Raw genomic sequence first — 24026 nt, forward strand, 5'->3', positions numbered from 1 at the left:
AACATTTAATGTCTACCATCTTTGCATTTTTCAAGAATATAATATATCATCATTAACTATAGTCACCATGCTATACAGTAGAGCTCTTGAACTTATTCCTGTCTAACTGTAATTATGTATCCTTTGAACGACATCTCCCTATTCCCTCTTCGTTAACCACCTCAACCTATGGAAAGAAAATTCTGCTTTCTACTTCTGTGAGATCAACTTTTACAGATTCCACAAATGAGTGAGATCATGTGGTATTTGTCTGTGTCTGGCTTATTTCAGTTAACATAGTCTCTTCCAGGTTCATCCATTTTGTTGCAAATGATAGGATTTTATTCATTTTTATGGCTGAATAGTATTCCATTGTGTATATACACTCTATTTCCTTTATGCATTTATCCGTTAATGGACATAGGTTGATTCCATATCTTGGCTATTGTAAATAGTGCTGCAATAAGCATGTGAGTGCAAATATCTCTGACATACTGATTTCATTTCCTTTGGATGTATATCCATAGTGGGACTGCTGGATCATACAGTAGCTCTATTTTTGATATTTTGAGGAACCTCCATACCGTTTTACACAATAGCTATATTAATTTACATTCCCACCAACAGTGTATAAACATTCTCTTTTCTCCATACCCTTGCTGTGTTTTCTTTTTGATGTGTTGCATATGCTTCTGACATAGTATCTAAGAAGGCTTTGCCTAACCCAGGGTTGTGAAGATTTACTCCTGTGCTTTTTTTCTAAGATTTTTTTCTAAGATTTCTTAGTTTTTGCACTTACATTTAATTCTGTAATCCACTTAGAGTTTTAAAAAAATCATTGTTATCGGCCGGGCGCGGTGGCTCAAGCCTGTAATCCCAGCACTTTGGGAGGCCCAGACGGGCGGATCACGAGGTCAGGAGATCGAGACCATCCTGGCTAACACGGTGAAACCCCGTCTCTACTAAAAAAAAAAATACAAAAAACTAGCCGGGCGCGGTGGTGGGCGCCTGTAGTCCCAGCCACTTGGGAGGCTGAGGCAGGAGAATGGCGTAAACCCGGGAGGCGGAGCTTGTAGTGAGCTGAGATCCAGCCACTGCACTCCAGCCCGGGCAATAGAGCGAGACTCCGTCTCAAAAAAAAAAAAAAAAAAATCATTGTTATCACTATATTTAAGTTTTCTACAGATCATGTGCTTGTTAACATCATTATTATTATTGTTTTGAGACAGCGTTTCACTCTGTTGCCCAGATGGAAATGCAGTGGCGCAATTTTGGCTCACTGCAACTTTGGCCTCCCAGGCTCAAGTGATTCTCCCTCCTCAGCCTCCCGACTAGCTGGACCTACAGGCACACGCCACCACACCTGGCTACTTTTTGTATTTTTTGTAGAGATGGGGTTTCACTGTGTTGCACAGGCTGGTCTCGAATTCCCGGGCTGAAGCCATCCTCCTGCCTTGTCCTCCAAAGTGCTGGGATTGCAGGTATGAGCCACTGCACCTGGCCATGTACTTGTTAACATTAGAAATGCTTCAGTCAGGTGGGTGTGGTGACTCAGTTGTGTTAGTCCCAACACTTGAGGAGGCTGAGGTGGGAGAATTGCTTGAGCCCAGGAGTTCAAGGCGAGCCTGGGCAACATAGTGAGACCCCCATCTTTATAAAAAGGTTTTCTAAAACATAAGTTGGGTGTGGTGGCATGCACCTGTAGTCTTAGCTACTTGGAAGGCTGAGGCAGGAGAATTGTCTGAGCCCAGGAGTTTAAGGCTGCAGTGAGCTATGATCCCACCTGGGTGACAGAGCAAGACCCTGTCTCTAAAACAGAAAGGGAGAGAGAAAAAAGGAAGGAAAGATAGAAAAAGAAATGCTTTAGTCATTATAGTAAGACTATACTAAAGCTTTCAGATTAGGTGTTAGTTCAAGCTAATTTTTAAATGAATCACTGAAATGTATAAATATTGACTATATCTTCTAGGAATCACTTGGAGTTAATTTTTTGTGTATGGTGTAAGGAAAGGTCTTGAATGTCTGGACTCAAGCAGTCCTCCTGCCTCAGCCTTCCAAAGCACTTTAATTATAAGCATGAGCCACCAAGCTCGGCCTCACTATTTTCGCAAACATTTCTCTCACATAATTTTTTTTTTTTTTTGACGGAGCCTTGCTCTGTCACCCAGGCCAGAGTGCAATGGTGGAACTTGGCCCACTGCAACCTCTGCCTTCCAGGTTCAAGCGATTCTCCTGCTTCAGCCTCCCGAATAGTGGGGAATTACAGGTACCCGCCACCATGCCTGGCTAATTTTTGTATTTTTAGTAGAGACAGGGTTTCACGATCTTGGCCAGGCTGGTCTTGAACTCCTGACCTCGTGATCCGCCCGCCTCGGCCTCCCAAAGTGCTGAGATTACAGGCTTGAGCCAGTGTGCCCGGCCTCATACTGTTTTCTTTAGCATTATTTCAGGCTATGTCATACAACAGTAAACCTGACAGACAAGCCCACCCCTGCACCCACCAATTGATTTAAACAAGATAATTTCAGTTTGTGAAAATGCTGTGAAAGAATTAAGTTAGGTTAGAGAAAGCAGTATGGGCAATACATTGTACTCATCCTGGGGAACATTATGGGTGGAACTGATCAGGAGGGAAGATTAATGAATTAAAATGGGAAGCTATAATTAATCTTATGTGTAGGAAGTGTATCTTGTAAGAAGTCATATATGTTGTTATTTTATTTATTTTTTTTTTTTGAGATGGAGTCTTGCTCTATTGCCCAGGCTGGAGTGCAATGGCACAATCTCGACTCACTGCAGCCTCCGCCTGCCGGATTCAAGCAGTTCTCCTGCCTCAGCCTCCCAAGTAGCTGGGGCTACAGGCACGTGCCACCATGCCTGGCTAACTTTTTGTATTTTTAGTAGAGATGGGGTTTCACCTTGCTGGCCAGGCTGGTCTCGAACTCCTGACCTCGTGATCTGCCTGCCTCAGCCTCCTAACATGTTGGGATTACAGGAGTGAGCCACTGTGCCCAGCCTGTTGTCATTCTTATTTAAGAATATTTTACATTTTGTTTATTAAAAAATGTTTGGCTTAGGCTGGGTGCGGTGGCTAATGCCTGTAATCCTAGCACTTTGGGAGGCTGAGGCGGGTGGATTGCCTGAGCTCAGGAGTTTGAGACCAGCCCGGGCAACATGATGAAACCCTGTCTCTACTAAAATACAAAAAAGGATCCAGCGTGTGCCTGTAGTCCCAGCTACTTAGGAGGCTGAGGCAGGAAAATCGCTTCAACCTGGAGGCGGAGATTGCAGTGAGCTGAGATCGCACCACTGCACTCCAGCCTGGTGACAGAGCGAGACTCTTATCTCCAAAAAAAAAAAAAAAGTTTGGCTTAGATCAGATAAAATATGTTTTAAAGACTCAAAAAAATAGGCAGGAATTCTTTCCTTTTTTTTTTTTTTTGAAATAGAGTTTTGCTCTTGTTGCCCAGGCTGGAGTGCAATGGCACAAGCCTGGCTCACTGCAGCCTCTGCCTCCCAGGTTCAAGCAATTCTCCTGCTTCAGCCTCCTGAGTAGCTGGGATTACAGGCATGCACCACCATGCCTGGCTAATTTTATATTTTTAATAGAGATAACGTTTCTCTGTGTTGGTTAGGCTGGTCTCGAACTCTCGACCTCAGATGATCCGCCTGCCTTGGCCTCCCAAAGTGCTGGGATTACAGGTGTGAGCCACCGTGTCCGGCCACAGGAATTCTTTTTTAAAATAAGAGTTTGCTTTGAATTTTCTGTTAATAATATAAGAGAGAAGAACTGGGGTCAATTTGGGGAGACGGGTACGTAGAGGACAATGACTGATGATATGGGCAGGACTATTAGTTGTGGATAAAAAATACTGCATTTGGCCCGCAAGCTTGAGAGCATCTTGGGCATGGTACCTACCTATCACGTCTTCCTTTAGCATGGTCCAAACTAGCATCAACAAACCAAAATGTTCATGGATCTTGTTAGCTCATTTATTCTTCTAACACAATTGTTGTAATGGAAAGAAACATTGAAGGGCAAAGAGGAGGAATCAGCAAAAATCCTGACTAGGGCACGTTTTTATACTCAAGGAGTTAACAGTCCAGAGCGGATGCCTCATATGTAAAATAAGTAGTTAGAATGCGGGGTGATACGTACTGTAATAATGGATATGGGATAAGATTTGTTAGAGCTTAGAAGGCAGAGGCTCATTGTCTAGGCATGATGGCTCACTCCTGTAATCCCAGCATTTTGGGAGGCCAAGGCAGGAGGATCGCTTGAGCCCAGGGGTTCGAGGCCAGGCTGGCAGAAGGAGGGGCATATACAAAGGAATAAAGGGAACTGTAGAATGTTTCATAAGGATGAAGATAGTGTAGGTATGATGGGGAATGGTCAGAGATACAGGGCCCAGAACAAGAAGGGTTTTACCTGTCATTGCTAGAGATTTGAAGTTGATCCTTAGGGGATGAGAAGCTACTGAAAGCTTTGTTACACTTATTATTATTATTATTATTTTGTCTTTTTTACCCTCCCTTTTTGTGGAGAACGGGGTCTCACTATATTGCCCAGGCAGGTCTCAAACTCCTGAGCTCAAGCTATCCTCCCGCCTCTGCCTCCCTGAGAGCTGGGATTACAAACGTGAGCCACCGTGCCTGGCGCTACTGAAAGATTTATAACAAGGAATTATATTTCAAGCAAGACTCTCTAGCAACTTTTTCAACATCAACAGTGACTAATAGGCATTGCAAATTTAATATGCCCCAAAACCTAACTCCTGACTTCTCCCCTCAACACCTGCTTTTCCTGCTTTTCCCCCATCTCAGTAAATTGCAGCTTGCTTCTTTGGGTTGCCTAGTGCAGTCATTTTTGACTCTTCTTTCTCTTACACCTCACCACGGTATATCAGCAAATCTTCTTGTTTCTCACTTTAAAATATACCCAGAATTCATCCACTAATTACTACCTGCACTGCTACTGCCCCAAACTGAGCCACCAATCATCTCTAGGCTGGGTTATTGCAATAGCCTCCTAACTGGTCTCCTTGCTTCCTCCCTTGCTCCCCTACAGTATATCGTCCACATAACCTTCTCAGATCCTTCCAAAAGGTGAGATCATGTTACCTCTGCTCTCAACTTTCTAATGGCTTCTTAAAATCCTGTGGTAGCCACAAAGCCCTATGTGCCTGGCACTCTGCCCTCTCTCGCCTACTACTGTCCTTATTTCACTGCAGCACACTGGCCTCCTTTCTGTTCCTTGGATCTTGCCGACTTTCCTGCGTCAGAACCTTGGCATTTGTTGGACTGTCTGCCTAGAACATTGTTTCCCAAGATATCCACCTTGCTGTCTCCCTCCCTCTGTGCAGGGCTCTGCTAATGAGGCCTTCCCTAATCACCTTATATAAAATAGCAAAGCTTCTCAGGCACCCTCTGTCCTCCTTACCTTACTTAATTTTGTTTCCATAAACTTACTGTCATCTGAGATTATATATGTTTATTGTGTGTCTCATTTCTAGAATGTAAGCTCTAAGAGCAGACTTGCTTTATTCACTATTCTGTCTCTAAGGCATAGAACATAATCACTCGGTAAAGTTTTGTTTGCTGAATGACTTGATTTGCATTTTTTAAATTTCACTTCGGCAGCATCATGGATAATGAAGGTGAAGTGGGGAGGAGAAGAGGAATTGATACTTGGAATTGAAATAGTCTAGTCAAGAGATTTGAAGGGCATGGAGTCAAGAATTACTTGGGAAGGAGAGCTGATGAGACTTGGCAACTCACTGGATAGGAAGAAGTGAAGGATAATGACTCCCAGATTTCTGGCTTGGGTGGTTTGAGCAGATGATGTTATAGTCAGGGATGGATGAAATAAACCGAGGAAAATATGTAGTAGGGTGACCAGCCATCCTGGGTTTGTCCGGGATGGTTGGTTTTGTCACTGCAAGTTCCACATCCCAAGAAACCCCTCAGACCCAGGCAGACAGCAATGGTCAGTCACTCTAATACATAGAGTGAAAAGATAGCTGAAGGCAGAACACCAACATTTAAGGAAAGGGAGGAGGTAGAGAAGTCTCTTCAGAAAGTGAAGCAGAAGCAGTGAGAGGGGTAGCAGGAGACTCAGTGGGTCGTGGTTTTATGGAAGCTGAGAGAGCAGGCTCTTCAAGAAGAGAGTGAACAGCAATGTAGGTTGAGTTTCTCTGGGGATTTTTAAATTTCTAGCTGTGCTTGGCAGAAGTATATTACAGAGAGACTGTAAATGTTTCTCAAAATAAAAGACATGTTATGTCTCTTTTTGTTGTTTTTAAACTAGATTATTGAAGAGAGCCAACTTCTGATACTTGCTGGATCATAGGGTAAAAATGAATTTAGAGATTTTACTAAAAGCATTATTTCTGCATTTAGTATTTGGCTATCTCAGGTTAATGAATTATTCTGAATACTGGGCAATGTGAGTAAGCTGTTACATTCTGCAATTCTGAATCGGCATTAAATCTGAGTAATCTTAAAATTGGAATTTCAGAGCTGGACATTTGTGATCATATACTTAGTAGTTCTTAATGTTTTGGAGTAATTCACTCTTCAGAATCCATTGAAAACCCTCACACATCTCCTCCCAAAAAAGCACATAAACATTTGCTGAAACTTTAGGGTTGGAGGGTTATAGATGGCCACCTGAATCCCAGGTTAAAAGAATCACTAATCTAATATAACCCTCCTGTTTACACCTTGGGATATTAAGAGGCCTAGACAAATTATCTTAGCCAGAGCTTAGACAGTTACCAAACTACTTCTTCATTGAGTGTTCTACTTATTATGTATCATTGCCACTGTTTTAATGCAGGTTCAGTCCCTCTTGGTCTATTATTAATCTTATTTCAGTTAATATACTGATCACTGTGCCAGCTCCATACAAGTGGACTCTACTCCCCATGTCCTGTCTAAAGTCCATCCTTTTTTTTAACTGACCATAGGCCAAGCAAAAATGCTACTGTTCAGAAAATTTGATGGACTACCAGATTTCATATATCTTTTAAGTCATTAAGAGTTGATCATGTAAGAACTCTTACTGATGACTTATTTGTGGCTTCTTTTCTTTGGAATAGGATGCTGTATGATTATGTTGAAAGGAAACGAAAAGAAAATTCAGGAGCCCAACTGCATGTTACCTATTTGGTGTCTGGCAGTCTCATTCAGAATGGACATTCCGTAAGTTCTCAGAGCCTTGTAATGAGCTTAAATGTGTTTGTGTTATGAAGAGTGCTATAACCTAGTTTAGGGGAGAGAAAATAAACAAGATTCTGTGTTATAGTAGTTTTAAAGAGCTGTTTGATGGTGATGATTATTTTGCGTTTTTAGACTAAATCTAAAACTGAGAAGTTTGGGTAATATCTTGGCTGTGATGCAGAGACTGTATCATTATTATGCAATAAGATGTTAGGAGACTGCTTCTGTTATTCCCTATATCTCTTTTTCCCTCTTGAAGGTATATGGGGAACAATGGTGCTTAATTTTCCACCTGTTCAAATTTCGAATCACAAATACAAGTGTTCAAAAATTGTAATTTCTTTAACTGAACTTCATTTTAATTTTGAACATTCATTTGGGTAGGCTTACGTCTAAGTGCCTGAAGGGTAAGGGTTTTTGGCAGGAGCATGGCTAATGCAGTGCATAGGCTGGGAACATTTTATTCTCCTTCCTCTTCTTTTTGTAGTCCCACCTGGTATCTGGTCATCTGGCAACGCAGGTGACTGCTGGATTTCATCATCCTAACTGTAAAGCTTTCTCAGATCTGCTTGATTTTTTTCTTAGCTATTTTCATGTCCCTCTCAGGGGCACAGGGATCATTCTGTTACTCCCATGCCTTGCTGGGTACCAGAAGCTCTGCTAAGATGTCTTGTTCCCTCTCCTGCACCAAACTGGGCCTTGGGAACTTTAATAATTCCCCCTCTCTGGCGTCCTCCCAAAAGTAAGACATACCTCCTCTGTTCTCACTTCCTCAGACTTCCTGTCTGAAGGTTCTTTTGGGCATAAAAAGCCCCATGGGACTTTGCCCAAAGGTCAGGTGGCCCCTTCTCAAAGATCCACACCGTTTTCCTCTTTCCTTTGATTTTCCCTCAGAATCATAAGTTCAGAGCCCTGATGTGTCAAAATATTGACTGGATTTGTTTTTTAGCAATTGAGTCTCAAGCATGTGAGATTTAAAACTGAAATGTCAGGCTGGGTACAGTGCCTCGCTCCTGTAATCCCAGCCCTTTGGGAAGCTGGGTTGGGAGAATCACTTGAGCCCAGGAGTTCGAGACCAGCCTGGGCAACCTAGTGAAACCCCATCTCTACAAAAAATACAAAAACTAGCCAGGCATGGTGGCATGCGCCTGTAGTCCCGGCTGCTCAGGAGGCTGAAGTGGGAAGGATCACTTGAGCCCATAAGGTCAAGGCTGCAGTGAGCTGTGATTGTACCACTGCACTCCAGCTTGGGTGATATAAAATAAAACTGGAATGTCAGTTTAGTAATTTACAAGGAGCAACAAAACTGCTAGAAGGATCAGATACTCTCTAGCCAACATATTCTTTTCTTGTTTGCAAGCTATTTGGCAAGCCAAATGATAACCAAGATATTTGCAAGTGTAAAATAAGATGTCATTTATATCTCTGAAGCAAAGTTAAACAGGCGTGACTCATTTACTTTCAGAGATAAACCTGCCTCCAGAGTTTTGCCACTCTAGAGCTCTTGAATGGATACTGTCAAAGATTATAGCTGATTGTCATATTTTCTTCTGTTTACAGGGTCAACTAACCTTCTGTCTCTTTCTTTAGTTATGTCAGTACCCTCAATCTAGTCATATTCAAGCCTTTACTTGGGAATCTTTATATTTCTTTAAAGCAGTGATTTTTATTCTTTTTTTGGTCACTGAGAATCTGAAAGAAAAATGCATATGTTGACATTCATAAAATTTTGAGTTCATGGATCTTCTGGAATAGGATCCATGTTTTAAGTTAATAATTTATGTTTTAAGATAATATAGATTTTTACTCAAACTGACCCATTATAACAGGGGCTCTTAATTTAGGATTCTTGGACAGTCTTCATGGTTGGTCTTCAGAGTCCAGAGTTTTCTTGGATGACACTGGAAGTGTTCAAATTGTGTTCCTCAGTGCATATTTCTGAGACCATTTTTCAAAATGATGTATAACCTATAATCAGTTAAAAACTTCTAAGCCTCGAACCCCAGCACAGAGATGGACAGATAGAAAGTCCGGCATGAGGAAGTAACCACTTGAGCTAACTCCGAACCCATACAGCCAACAGACACATGAAAAAATGCTCATCATCACTGGCCATCAGAGAAATGCAAATCAAAACCACAATGAGATACCATCTCACACCAGTTAGAATGGCAATCATTCAAAAGTCAGGAAACAACAGGTGCTGGAGAGGATGTGGAGAAATAGGAACACTTTTACACTGTTGGTGGGATTGTAAACTAGTTCAACCATTACGGAAAACAGTATGGCGATTCCTCAAGGATCTAGAACTAGATGTACCATATGACCCAGCCATCCCACTACTGGGTATATACCCAAAGGATTATAAATCATACTGCTATAAAGACACACGCACACGTATGTTTATTGTGGCACTATTCACAATAGCAAAGACTTGGAATCAACCCAAATGTCCATCTGTGACAGACTGGATTAAGAAAATGTGGCACATATACACCGTGGAATACTATGCAGCCATAAAAAAGGATGAGTTTGCATCCTTTGTAGGGACATGGATGCAGCTGGAAACCATCATTCTTAGCAAACTATCACAAGAACAGAAAACCAAACAGCGCATGTTCTCACTCATAGGTGGGAACTGAACAATGAGATCACTTGGACTCGGGAAGGGGAACATCACACATGGGGGCCTATCATGGGGAGAGGGGAGGGGGGAGGGATTGCATTGGGAGTTATACCTGATATAAATGACCAATTGATGGGTGCTGACGAGTTGATGGGTGCAGCACACCAACATGGCACAAGTATACATATGTAACAAACCTGCACGTTATGCACATGTACCCTAGAACTTAAAGTATAATTAAAAAAAAAAAAAAACAAAACACAAACTTCTAAGCCATGGCTTGCTTATAAAAAGGTTTTCTGTTTCTAAGTATAAGATGGCATTTAAATTCTGCCTATCTTTTTTTAGCGGGAGAATCCTTTTTCAAACAAAATCTTAATCAGAGTTCTATATGTAAAATTTATGAAGAGTGTGGTTGAAGTGGTTGTGAGGATTTTGGAGCCCTGGACTTGCCCTCCCAATAGCCTCACTGGGAAACTCTGTGGAGCCCTGTGGAATTAACTGACCAAATGTGGATGCTTACCTATGCTTTTTTTCCCTTAAAGGGAATCCTAAGGAAAGGCAAATTCTTAAGCATTATGTCAGGTTTTGTTCTTTTAATTCTTCTATTAATAATTTCCTTTTTAATTTTTTTTTTTTTTTTTTTTTTTTTGAGACGGAGTCTCGCTGTGTCACCCAGGCTGGAGTGCAGTGGCACCATCTCGGCTCACTGCAAGCTCCGCCTCTTGGATTCCCGCCATTCTCCTGCCTCAGCCTCCGAGTAGCTGGGACTACAGGCGCCCGCCACCACGCCCGGCTAGTTTTTTGTGTTTTTAGTAGAGACGGGGTTTCACCGTGTTAGCCAGGAGGGTCTCGATCTCCTGACCTCGTGATCCGCCCGCCTTGGCCTCCCAAAGTGCTGGGATTACAGGCTTGAGCCACCGCGCCCGGCTCCTTTTTAAGTTTTTAGTGCTTCTAGAAAGAAAAAAAGACATTACATGGCTTTGTATGGAATTTTTAATCATTTTTATTTTTATTTATTTATTTTTTGAGACAGGGTCTCACTTTGTCACCCAGGCTATAGTGCAGTGGCAGAATCTCGGTTCACTGTAGCCTCAATCTCCTGGGTTTAAGCCATCTTCCTGCCTCAACCCCCCAAGTAGCTGGGATTACAGGTGCTCGCCACCATGCCCAGCTAATTTTTGTATTTTTTGTAGGGATGGGGTTTTGTCATGTTGCCCAGGCTGGTCTCGAACTTCTAAGCTCAAGTCATCTGCCCTTCTCAGCCTTTCAGAGTGCTAGGATTACAGAAGTGAGCCACTGTGCCTGACCTGGATTTTTTTTAAATATAAATATTTTTATTTTTCCAATGATTATTATAAAAAATATAGGCCGGGCGCAGTGGCTCAAGCCTGTAATCCCAGCACTTTGGGAGGCCGAGACGGGCGGATCACAAGGTCAGGAGATCGAGACCATCCTGGCTAATAACGGTGAAACCCTGTCTCTACTTAAAAATACAAAAAACTAGCCGGGCGACGAGGCGGGCGCCTGTAGTCCCAGCTACTCGGGAGGCTGAGGCAGGAGAATGGCATAAACCCGGGAGGCGGAGCTTGCAGTGAGCTGAGATCCGGCCACTGCACTCCAGCCTGGGTGGGAGAGCAAGACTCCGTCTCAAAAAAAAAAAAAAAAAAAATGTTTAAAAATATATAGAACGTGAAAGCTTCCTTCAAATCTCATTCCAGAGATTCTTCCAGAGGATTATTTGAAAACTTCAAGGAAATGTTTGGCTGGTTCTTTTTGTAATGTGAAGAACTGTCAACCTTATCTATGCTTTATGGGTTCCCTATTAGCTTTTCATCTAATGATTTTAGCTGAGATTAGTTTTAATCATTGCCTAAATCATTAATTCACTAAAGGTTACAAAATGGTGATGTTTTGCCTTGAACTCCTGGGCCCAAGCGATCCCCTTGCCTCAGCCTCCTGAGTAGCTAGGACTGCAGACATGTACCACCATGCCTGGCTAATTTTTTATTTTTATTTTTGTTAGAGGCGAGGTCTCACTATGTTGCCCAGGCTGGGTTTTGTTGTTGTTGTTGTTGTTTTTGAGATGGAGTCTTGCTCTGTCGCCCAGACTGGAGTGCAGTGGCATGATCTCGGCTCACTGCAAGCTCTGCCTCCCGGGTTCACGCCATTCTCCTGCCTCAGCCTCCTGAGTAGCTGGGACTACAGGTGCCCGCCACCACGCCCGGCTAATTTTTTTGTATTTTAATAGAAATGAGGTTTCACTGTGTTAGCCAGGATGGTCTCGATCCCTGACCTCATGATCCACCCGCCTCGGCCTCCCAAAGTGTTGCGATTACAGGTGTGAGCCACCGCACCTGGCCGACTGGTCTTAAACTTCTGGGCTCAAATGATCCTCATGCTGCCTCCCTAACTGCTGGGATTACAGCCATGAACCACGACACCTGGCCTTTCTGTTGTTTTAGCCGTAATTTTTCTATGAAGAATTTTCTCTCATCAGCTAGCCTGTTTTCCCTGTTCTGCTAAGAACAGGGGGTTTACCCCCTCCTAGGCTCTGGGTTTGTGGATGCTCCCTAACTCCCATGTCCACTTTAATAGGAACCCATTGAATCAGAGCTCTACTCTGGTCTGCATTGTTTTAGCACCAGCTGGCATTTCCATCTTTGTTTTTAGGTACTTTCAGTATCCCCCGAGGCAGTATATAGCCACACTGACCTGTCTGGTCTATTCAGATCTTCTCATGAGGTGCGAATTACTGTTTTTAGGGCTCTTTACTGCAAAATTGCATAGGTTTTGAGTGATTCATTCCTAATGGTCTGTACTTTTTATAATCTCTGTAATTTTTAGTGTGCAGTTTTATAGAACATGACTTTTTTGTTCCCTTGAATAAACCAGTGAAAATGACATTTTTAGGACTGCCTGTTTGAAGAGAAAACACATTATGAGAACATTAATAATCCCAGCTCAAACTTACGGTTACACTTTTTAAAATACTTATTTGATGTTTAGATCGCTCTTTTTTTTATGTTGTGAATTTTGGTGGTTCTGAACATTAACAAAAATATCTATTTGCTTTACACAAATATACAAGGTTTCAAAAAGCAAAACCAGTATTATTACCAACAATTTGATTACTGAAAATAAGATTTCTTTGCAGTTCTTTGTCTGTAGGACATGTCCTGCTAAGGATGCACAGTCATCCTGTATTTTAGAATCACTTGAAATAATTCCTCACTCTACTGAAGCCACCAGTTCAATATCTAGTTAAATTCAATTTTTTTTTTTTTCCATTTTGCTTTCAATTCATAGGTTCCCTCCTTTCCCTTACAGGTAACTGTTACGTTGGGTTTGCCCTCTCCTTCTTTTTTTTTTTGTCAGATGGAATTTTGCTCTGTCGCCCAGGCGTTGGAGTGCAGGGGCGCGATCTCGGCTCACTGCACCCTCCGCCTCCCGGGTTTAAGCAATTCTCCTCCTCAGTCTTCCAAGTAGCTGGGGATTACAGGCACCCACCACCGTGCTCAGCTAATATTTTTTTGTATTTTAGTAGAGACGGGGCTTCGCCATCTTGGCCAGGCTGATCTTGAACTCCTGACCTTGAGATCCACCCACCTCGAACTCCCAAAGTGCTGGGATTACAGGCGTGAGCCATTGCGCCTGGCCTGTTGCATGTATTTTTAATATAAGAAAATATATATTAATTTTGCCTCTCTTTCTTAGATAAACGTTTTCATACGTGCAACCTATTTTGCACTCTGGTTTTTTTTACATAACAGTAGATTCAGAGCATCACTCCACAGCAGTTATAGAAATATTCCTCATTATTATAGCCACATAGTGCCACATTGATAGATATACCTTAGCTTATTCAGCAATCCTTTATTGGTAGTTGTTATTTACGATCTTTGGCTATTACGGATATTAATAGTGCTGTAGTGAATAGCTTAGTGTCTATGTGTTTTGTATATTTTTGCTAGTGTGTTTGAGGGTTACATTCCTAGAGTAGGATTGCTCGGTCAAAGGGTGAGTGCATGTGTACTTTTGTTGGATATTGCCAAATATCAGTCTGTTTCTTGTTCCCACCAACAATGTATGAAAGTGCCTGTTTCCGTACAGCATATGTTATCATATGTTTTAGGGATATTTATATTTCTTTTTCTGTGGACTGTCTGTTCCTACCACTGGCCAATTTTTTTTTTTCCTTTTTTGAGACGGAGTCTTACTCTGTCACCAGGCTGGAGTGCAGTGGCACAATCTCAGCTCACTGAAACCTCCACCTCCCGGATTCAAGCGACTTTCCTGCCTCAGCCTCCCGAGTAGCTGGGACTACAGGCACGCACCACCATGCCTAGCTAATTTTTGTATTTTTAGTAGAAACGGGGTTTCACCATGTTGGCCAGGAAGATCTCCATCTCTTGACCTCATGATCTGCCTGCCTCAGCCTCCCAAAGTACTGGGATTACAAGCATGAGCCACTGCGTCTGGCCTCTCTTGCCCATTTTCTAAAGGGCTGTTAGTCTTTGTTTTCTTTTTTTTTTAGAAGTTGTGTATTAACCCTTTGTGATGTAAGTTGCAGATTTTTTTTCCACTTTGTTTGTTTTTGTACTTAAAGTTTTTTTTTTCATTTAAAAGTTTTGTTTTTTTTTAAAATAGATTATTTCAGTTATTTCTGGATTTCAAATTATACTTAGGAAATGTTCCCTCTTTCTTAGGGTATAGCCGGTTATAGAATTCACACATGTTTTCATGTGTATGTATGTGTTCTTTTTTTTTGAGACCAAGTGTCACTCTTGTCACTGAGGCTGGAGTGCAGTGGCACAATCTCAGCTCACTGCAACCTCCGCCTCCCAGGTTCAAGTGATTCTCCTGCCTCACCCTCCTGAGTAGCTGGGATTACAGGCGCCTGCCACCACACCCAGCTAATTTTTGTATTTTTAGTAGAGACAGGGTCTCATTATGTTGGCCAGGGTAGTCTTAAACTCCTGACCTCAGGTGATCCACCCACTTCAGCCTCCCAAAGTGCTGGGATTACAGGCATGAGCCACCGCACCTGGCCTCATTTTTTACATTTAAATCTCTGATCCATTTAGAATTTATTTAGGTATATGGTATGAGGAACAGATCCATTTTTATGTGGCTTCATGTGATTATACAGTAATTCTTTTTTTTTTTTTTTTTTTTTGAGACGGAGTCTCGGTCTGTCGCCCAGGCTGGAGTGCAGTGGCCGAATCTCAGCTCACTGCAAGCTCCGCCTCCTGGGTTTACGCCATTCTCCTGGCTCAGCCTCCCGAGTAGCTGGGACTACAGGTGCCCACCAACTCGCCCGGCTAGTTTTTTGTATTTTGTAGTAGAGATGGGGTTTCACCGTATTAGCCACGATGGTCTCGATCTCCTGACCTCATGATCTGCCCGTCTCAGCCTCCCAAAGTGCTGGGATTACAGGCTTGAGGCACCGCGCCCGGCCAATTATACAGTAATTCTTTTTAAATCACTCACTAAAAAGCCTTTGCTCACAGTGATTTGAGATGCTTTATTTTTTTAATTGTAGTACTGAAATCTGTACTAGATCACTTTTCTTAACTTTATTGAGAAGTTTTAAGATAAGCAAATTATTTTTTTCCTGAAAGTAAGCAAATTAAAAGTGAGTCTGACTTTATTAAATTATAACATGTATTTTAAGGAGTGCCTGGTGTTTTCCTAATTTCACATCCAAGCACAATTGAATTATTGGGGCAAGGAAACTAAAATTGGGGATTCTTACATTAAGCACTAATAAAGTGTTGTTTTCTTACAGTGCCACAAGGTTGCAGTAGTGAGAGAAGATAAATTGGAAGGTAAGTGTTTTAGTGACTTAGCAAGTTTTCCTCTTATGGCATCAATGTAGGTGCAATAAAAAATCTGCCTCTAACATCTGCATATATTTAGCTATTTAACCGAATAGCCCAATAGTCATTTTATTAGTAGTTTTTGAAGCATGTTAAAATATGATACTACATCTGCCTAACTTCCCATTTTTAGGGCCAATAGCTGCTGACATTTATAAAGCACTTTTATCACAGAATTTCAAAACTCGTGACACATGCAGAAACTGTTATGAATACCATATGAGCTACCTCATCAACTGTAAAAAGACAGTGGCAATTTTTTTAGGAAGCAAGTTAAAGAATGCTTTTCTGGAAGTCAGAAAGACTTCTAAATTAAATTTGTCTCACTCTTTCAAGACTATTAGTGCTACCATTCGATTGTTTAAAAACCCAATTCAAAGGAATTTAATAACAGTCAGGGTCCTCCTGATCTTGGACCTATATCTCAAGACAAAACCTGTACTGTTGTACTTTGTATATAAAGGCTTCTTGGCCTGCAGGCCCCATTTCACAGATTGGGACTGAGGAGGGTGGAGGGCAGCCATGTCAGGGACACAAAAAATGTGTGTATTTTAAAAAGAAAGAGCGCCTGCCTGTGAGGGTAGGATGGGGGTATTTTACCAAATTTAACTCTGAAGTATTCAGAGTGGTGGATTTGTCTACTTTTTACTTTCTGAATTCCCACAGTGGTAAGCAAAGCAAAATTTCTTTATTGTATAGATAGGTAATGATTATCTACTATGTACCAAGCTCTATACTAGGAACTGGGGACATGGAACAAGTTAGCTGCAATCCTTTCCTTCACGGAACCTAACATTTGTTCTTGTGGTGTTCTTTTGTGTTTCTCCTCCGTAGGCTTATCTAGTTTGTAGTGTTTTTATTATAGAGTTGCTTTCTCTAAACTAAAATTGAAATATATAAATGATATTCTCAGATAGAAATTACTTAGTCCTCTTTAATTATATGCTATAGTGTAAGGCTCTTTTCTGACCGAAAGAAAAAGATCATCATAGTCATCATCAATCATTAATATTTACTGAGTGTCCACTGCATGACTGATACCCTCACAGGTGCTCTACTTAGAAATGACTCACCACCACCTACCTTGTCATAATGTCCCCACTGCAGACAGAAGGGTTGATGTTTTACTGTATATGTGGCCTCTTAGAGTTTTTTGGACCACCGCAGATTACAAATGCTTTAATGCAGAAGGGTTTCTTGTTAAAGTCCCCTGTGCTATGAAGTTTGTGTATTAACAGACTGCTTTTCCTGTTGACTTGTAGCAGTGAAATCCAAGCTAGCTGTGACTGCCAGCATCCATGTGTACAGCATCCAGAAAGCCATGCTAAAGGACAGTGGGCCTCTGTTCAATACTGACTATGACATCCTTAAAAGCAACTTGCAGAACTGCAGCAAGTAAGCTTCTTGATGTTCCTTGTGGGCTTCTTTACGAATTGATTTTGTAAGATGTTTACACAGTGGCTGCCTCTTGAGAGTGAATGCCAAGTCTAGTAAAACCCCATTTATCTTGCAATAAGACACATGCCTGGTTTTATTAGTACATCATAAGATGAAAAATAGCAGCCACAACCCATATTGAAAACCCCAGTGGACTCCCCATAAATCTATTTCTCATGTATTTATCCTGTCACTGCCACCAGAAATGTTTGTCGTGCCCTTTCTAACTCCCTTACCCAGTCTCTGCTTGTCTAAATCCTACCCATCCTTCAACTAGTTCAAATGTTGTCCTTAAAAAAATAATTCCTAATATGATACCCCTCTACTTTTCATCCAAAAGCAACTTTTTCTTGAGCTTCCATACCAGGAGCAGGTTTTTAAAATCTTTTGTATCCTTAACAGCACAAGGAGATAATGGGCTATAATGCATGTACATTTTGGAAATTGGTGGTCACAGGCTTGAGTTGTGGCTTTGCTGCTTAGTAGCCCGGTGGCATTGGACAAATTACTTAAACTCTTTGAGCTTTGGTTTCTTTGCCTTTAAATTCGATGTAATAATGTCTACCTCGTGGGGTTGTATTGAGAATTCAAATCAGTTCCCCAGATATATATTGAACACCTACTGCTGTGACAGGTACTGAACAAAATCATTAGAATTCATTCAGCAAATATCTCATGATACCTATGACATACCATACAGTATAGAGTGAATGTGCCCACGTACCTTTTCATGTAACTGATGGGAGACAGGAGTTATGATACAGTGTAAGAGTGCTGTAATAGGAGGGATATTGGGGGAAGATGTTGGCAGGGGCACTTATCTCCCACTTTTGGGTGGATAGAGTCAGGGGACAAGACAGTTATGACTTATGACACTGAAGGTTATGACATCTCACTTGAGGCCTGAAGGCCCAGTAGAAATAGGCAAGCAAAGGAGAAATGAGAGACTAAGGACAGAGCTAAGAGAGAAAACATGCTTGTGCAGAACCACGATCGTTTTCTGTGGCTGCAACTTAGAGTGAAAGGTAGGAAATGATTAGATAGAAGACTAAAGAGGCCAAGCAGGAATTACATTATGCTTTGACTAGTAGGATAAAAATTTAGACTCTATTCTGAGAGCACTGGGGAGCCACTGAAAATATTTAAGTAGATAGTGTGAAATTATCAAAATTGCATTTTAGAAAGATTGCTCTGGCTGCAGTATTGAAGATAGATCAGAAGAGAATAATCTGGAGTCAAGGCCATCAGGGAGGAGAAATGTGGCAGTGATCCAGGTGGATGTGACAGTTTTCTGATATAAAGTTGTGCTGTTGGGGATGGAGAGGTGTGAAGGTTAATGAGTCATGACCATCAAAAAACCTTGACGTGGCTGGGCGCGGTGGCTAATGCCTGTAATCCCAGCACTTTGGGAGGCCGAGGCTGGTGGATCACAAGGTCAGATCGAGACCATCCTGGCTAACACGGTGAACCCTATCTCTTCTAAAAATACAAAAAATTAGCCGGGCGTGGTGGCAGGCACCTGTAGTCCCAGCTACCCGGGAGGCTGAGGCAGGAGAGTGGCATGAACCTGGGAGGCGGAGCTTGCAGTGAGCCGAGATCGCTCCACTGCACTCCAGCCTGGGCGACAGAGCAAGACTCCGTCTCAAAAAAAATAAAAATGAAAAACAACCTCAATGTATGGTAGTGGTCAGGGACAAGGTGTGTGGGGGTAGGGGATGGGGGAAGACAGCCTTTCTTGGTATTAAAAGTTTGATACCCATGCTTCTGGCTGGGGCAGCTGAGTACTGAGAAGGGGAATATAACAGGAGGAGCAGGCTTTAGGAGAGATAGAAAAATGACAAATTGGGTTTTAGAGATGTTGAGTTTGAGAAGCCTGTGAGAAATCCAAGTGAGGATGTCCATCGCAAAAGATAGGTGAATCTAGAGCTAAGGAGAGAAATCTGGGTTAAAGAGAGATTTTGGAATCAGAAAGAATAGTAACTGGGCCATAGTAGTAGATAGTTATGCAGAGAGAATGTATAGAATGAAAGAAGGGCAGAAAGTAAAACTCTAGGCCAAATTACTAGCTGTGTGACCTTGGGCAAATTTTTTAACTTCTCGGTGCCTCAATTTTCTTGTCAGTAAAGCTGATAATAGTACTGGCCAAATAGGGCTGTAGAGGATTAAATGGACTATTACGTGTTAAGCACTTAGAATAGCACTTGGCACATAGTAAGCACTATTTAATGATAGCTGCTTTTCAAGGGAAGAACTGAAAAAGGGAGGCTCAAGAGGGAGCTATCAGAGATAGGAGTATATGGGGTTTCAGCCCCTAAGGAAAGAGATTCAAGTAGGAGGAACCAGTCAACAATGTTAAACGTTGCTGAGAAGCCAAGTAAGTTAGAAAGTGAAAATTATCCACGGAATTTAGTGATAGCCTTGGTAAGAGCATTTTCAGTGGAGTGACCAGATTCTGGTGAGCTAAGTAAATGGGAACACAGGAAGTGAGACAGCAAATATAGACAGCTCTTTCCAGGAGATTTGACTGCAAAGCAGAAAAGAGGGTGGTAGCTAAGGAGGGATTGAGACGGGAAGGATATATACATTTCTAAAGTTGAGAATGACTTGAACTTGGATTGTTAGGAGGGTGCTATAGAGAAGAAAAGGCTGAAAATCCTGGGGAGGTGGGATGACTGATAAAGATGGGTCCTCAAGGAGAGAGAGAGACAGAATTGCCATAGTTTCTGTAAGTTCCATGAGAATAGGGATCGTGTCTCAGTTGTTAACTATATACCCAAAATAGTGCCTGGCACACTAGTAAGTAGTTATTGAGTGAATTAGTGATAGACATTAGTTCTTTTTTTTCTTTAGCTCAAAACCTTGAGCATAATAGGCATACAAATATTTATTAAATAAACAAATATATAGCCAAAGAGTAATAATTTACAAGTCTCTTGTCTTTTAGGGAAGGATTTCAAGAAAATATTAACACCCTGATAAGTTTATTTGAAATATATTACTAGATTTCAAAAAATTTTTAAATCTAGTTGGGTATTCCAGGCTCTAAACATCAGTTCCTTTGTTGTATCTAGCAAGTAAGCAAACAAGAATAAAAGTGACGCAAAAATTCAAAATGAAATCTGCCAAGGCCCACTAAAATAAACATGGCAAGTAGAAATGTGGTAATAGGAAGCACTTCAGTGAAACTTTACTTAATTACTTAAAGTATCCTCAGTAGAAAAGTGAATTTATCTCCAACAAATGAGTTTGTATTTGGTCCTGAGAATTATAGGCCAACTGAGATCTGACTCATGATTTCGTGTGTTTTAAGTGCTGTGACATGAAGAAAGTTGAAATTTTAGGATTGACCAGAGAGATCTCTTGTCATCAGACATACTCCCAGCCTAACTTGGTCTCTTTCTCATTGCCAGTTCCTGGTCCTGACCCTAAGGTGTGGAATTCAGACCAGAAGGAGAAAGAGTTGTTTCAACGCCAACTTCAGACGTTGACAGTGAAATAAAACATTACCCTTTTCCTTGTATATGGAAGTACTGCAAGGCCAGAGAGGAAGAGCAGTGGGTGAAAGCAAATGATTTCCATCTGTTCTTAACTCTGATGCACAAAAGATGTGTGTAAATACAGAGTTTTCTGATGAAGACCATAATAAATCAGTGGAAGATTTTTGGAGCTTTTGACTCTAGCTTTGGGGCTGCCCAGTTTAAAGTTACTTCTGAGATGAAATGATGTATCAGGGATTTTCTTTTTTTTTTTCATTAGACCAGGTATTCTAGCAGTTAATCTTGAAGTTGTACCTGGTTGATCTTTAAGATAATTGCTATCACCACATAGTTTAGAAATCTCCCACCCCAAGTTGAAGGTAATACACTAAAGAAGGGAGAGAAACCAGAAGGCTCACTTTCATTCACTTAGTCATTCTTTCAACATGTTGTTTCTAGCACTTTTCTGAGCCAGGTCTTGAGCTGGGTGCCTGAAATAAAAAATAAGACTTCAAGGAGGTCTTACGTATGCTCAATAAGCAAGACTGCGAAAAATAAAATATTTTTCTTTGTTAGAAAAAGCTGGGGAACTTTGCTTTTTCTAACAAAGAAAATAATCCTGTGAGAAGGCTAAATCAATTACCCATTCACAATGTGGAATGTTATGTTATGGATTTGTGTGAAACAGCACTTCTATAATGATTAGAGAAGAGATGTATGTTCCCTTTAATATGCCATGCAAGCTGTTCCACCAATTTTCTTCTCTTGGCCTTGGGCGTACTTACTTGTCTGGTGCTGTTAGTATTATTAGAAATTATTAACAAATGGCTGTAAAGGACTATAGGTTATAGGAGCCAGTGGCTCTGCTCCCAGCTTCTCCTATTTTTCTTTTTTTTGTTTTTTGTTTTGAGACAGAGTCTCACTCTGTCACCCAGGCTGGAGTGCAGTGGTGTGATCTTGGCTCACTGTAACCTCTGCCTCCCGGGTTCAAGCAATTCTCCTGCCTCAGCCTCCTGAGTAGCTGGGATTACAGACATGTGCCACCATGCCCAGCTAACTTTTGTATTTTCGGTAGAGACAAGGTTTCACCGTGTGCCAGGCTGGTCTTGAACTCCTGACCTCATGATCCACCTGCCTCGGCCTCCCAAAATGTTGGGATTACAGGCGTGAGCCACCACACCCAGCCTTTTCCTTGTTTTAAAGCATGATTTGTTTATTTATTTTGAGACAGCGTCTCACTCTGTTCCCTAGGCTGGAGTTGAGTGATGAACTTATAGCTCAGTGCAACCTGGACCTCCTGAATTCAGGTGATCCTCCTACCTTGGCCTCCCGAGTAATCAGGGCTATAGGCATGTGCCACCACACCCAGCTAATTTTTGTGTTTTTTGTAGAGACAAAGTTTCACCATGTTGCCCAGGCTGGTCTTAAATTCCTAGACTTAAGCGATGCGCCCACCTCAGGTTCCCAAACCGCTGGGATTACAAGCGTGAGCCAGCGCACCCAACCCTACAGCATGATTTACTCTGGCCAAGAGAGTTGCCAGGAAATTTGTTAATATTTAAAGCTTAGTTTTGATTCAGTTAATATTTATTGCAAATCTAGCCCTATCAGAGGAAGGTCTTTAAAAACAAGGGCTATTTCATTTCCCAAGGATAATGAAATTACTGCGTCTTTTATTATTGTTGGTTGCATTCTTACTCTTTTGAATTAGAATACTTTTTTCAAAAAAAGCAAGAATATTCAATTAGTGGTGGTAGAAGGCACCTAATTCCAACCCTGTCTATTACTAACTAGATGTATGACCTAGTACAAGTGACTCACTTCTCTCTAATATTTGTTTCTTTATGTAATAGAGTTTCATACAACATTTTTCTAAAGTCGATTTTAAACAATATTAGAGTTAAGTATTGTGTGGAAGAAGCAAGAATTTGAAAATAAGGTTTTATATTGACATTAGTTTTTTTTTCTTTCTCTTTTTTTTGTTGAACCACCCAAGAATGCATATGCTGACATTAACTGAATATAACATTTCTGTCCCCAGATTTAGTGCTATACAATGTGCAGCTGCAGTCCCTAGATCTCCTGCTGAATCCTCTTCATCTTCCAAAAAGTTTGAGCAGTCACATCTTCACATGTCAAGTGAGACACAAGCCAACAATGAGCTGACCACCAATGGTCATGGCCCACCTGCATCCAAGCAGGTTTCCCAGCAGCCCAAAGGAATTATGGGAATGTTTGCCTCCAAAGCTGCTGCTAAAACCCAAGAAACCAGCAAGGAAGCTAAAATAGAGGCTAAGGAAGTAACAAATGTAAGTCTTCTTTGAAGATACCCTTCATTGCAGCTCAGAGTGGGTAACTAGAAAAGCATTAATGGTCCCAGTGGTAGTAGTTTATTTATATAAGGTTCTGATATTCAGTTCTGATTTTTCTACTTTAGTTTGAACCCTTTAATACTTGATACTGTTATCTGAAAGAGTTCTTTTGCTTTTGATAATGATTCTCACCAAGCCTTGGATTTCCTTTGCGAACGAGATTGTTGTGAGACCCAGATGAAAACATGTGAAAACACTTCTAGAATTGTTAACATTCAAAAAAATGTTTATTTGCAATATGTCATTCTGAGGAACATCTTATGTTCTGGGCTTTGAAATATATACCTTCCTTCCTAGTGTATTTCCCATTCTTATTATACTTTATGTGAGTATTTTTGTTTTGTTTTTGCTTTATTTGCTTCCCTTAGATTTTTATTGTTCAGTCATCTGAACTAACTTAAGGGCATTGACTTAAGAAAAGTATCATTCCGATACTATTTTAAAAATCCAGAAAAGTATAATTATTGTTCTTACTATTATTATTATCACTGTCATTTTCAAGTGTCAAGTGTATTTAATTTAGATCACTGTCATTTTCAAGTGTCTGTCTTGGGAAAGAAGGATGGAGGAAAACAATAATGTTTATTGAATTTCAGCTGTGTACCAATAGGTTGGTCTTTGTTCAGATCCTCTTATCAGTTCTGTGAGGGAGGTATTAACTATTTCCCTTTCGCATATGGTAAAACTGAAACCTAGACTTAAGTAATTTGCCTGGAGCTCATATTGCTACTAAATAGTGGGAGCCAGGAATTCAGATCTACTTCTGATGATTAAAAATGTAATGTTTTAGGTTTTCCCGCTTTGTGTACATACTGCCTCTGATCTTTTTTAATTCTGTCAAATTAAATAGTTTTTAAATGTGCTCAAGAAAAGTTTAGACATATCCATGGGTAATTAATTTTATAAGATCTATAAGAAACTAAGCTTTAGAGATTAACACCAGTTACTATCTGGTGTGGATTATTGTTCTAGATTTGTTCTTATATCTAACGCCTCCGCATTTTGGCACCATTATATAGAGACTATACTATCG

General features: G+C 41.0%; 1 protein-coding gene across 3 annotated transcripts in view; it reads left to right on the top strand.

Moving 5' to 3' along the window:
- Nucleotides 1-24026, top strand: part of POLD3 (DNA polymerase delta 3, accessory subunit) — a 55980-nt gene that overhangs the window by 6303 nt on the left and 25651 nt on the right. For all 3 annotated transcript variants that reach the window (XM_033204078.1, XM_033204080.1, XM_033204079.1), the window contains exons 3-6: nucleotides 7080-7182; nucleotides 15618-15657; nucleotides 16971-17103; nucleotides 22663-22930. In XM_033204078.1, coding sequence (XP_033059969.1) covers nucleotides 7080-7182; nucleotides 15618-15657; nucleotides 16971-17103; nucleotides 22663-22930 — 544 coding nt within the window. The remainder of the gene's footprint in view (nucleotides 1-7079; nucleotides 7183-15617; nucleotides 15658-16970; nucleotides 17104-22662; nucleotides 22931-24026) is intronic.

This window comes from Trachypithecus francoisi, unplaced genomic scaffold, assembly GCF_009764315.1.
Source record: "Trachypithecus francoisi isolate TF-2019V2 unplaced genomic scaffold, Tfra_2.0 Lachesis_group8, whole genome shotgun sequence".
Classification (NCBI taxonomy): domain Eukaryota; kingdom Metazoa; phylum Chordata; class Mammalia; order Primates; family Cercopithecidae; genus Trachypithecus; species Trachypithecus francoisi.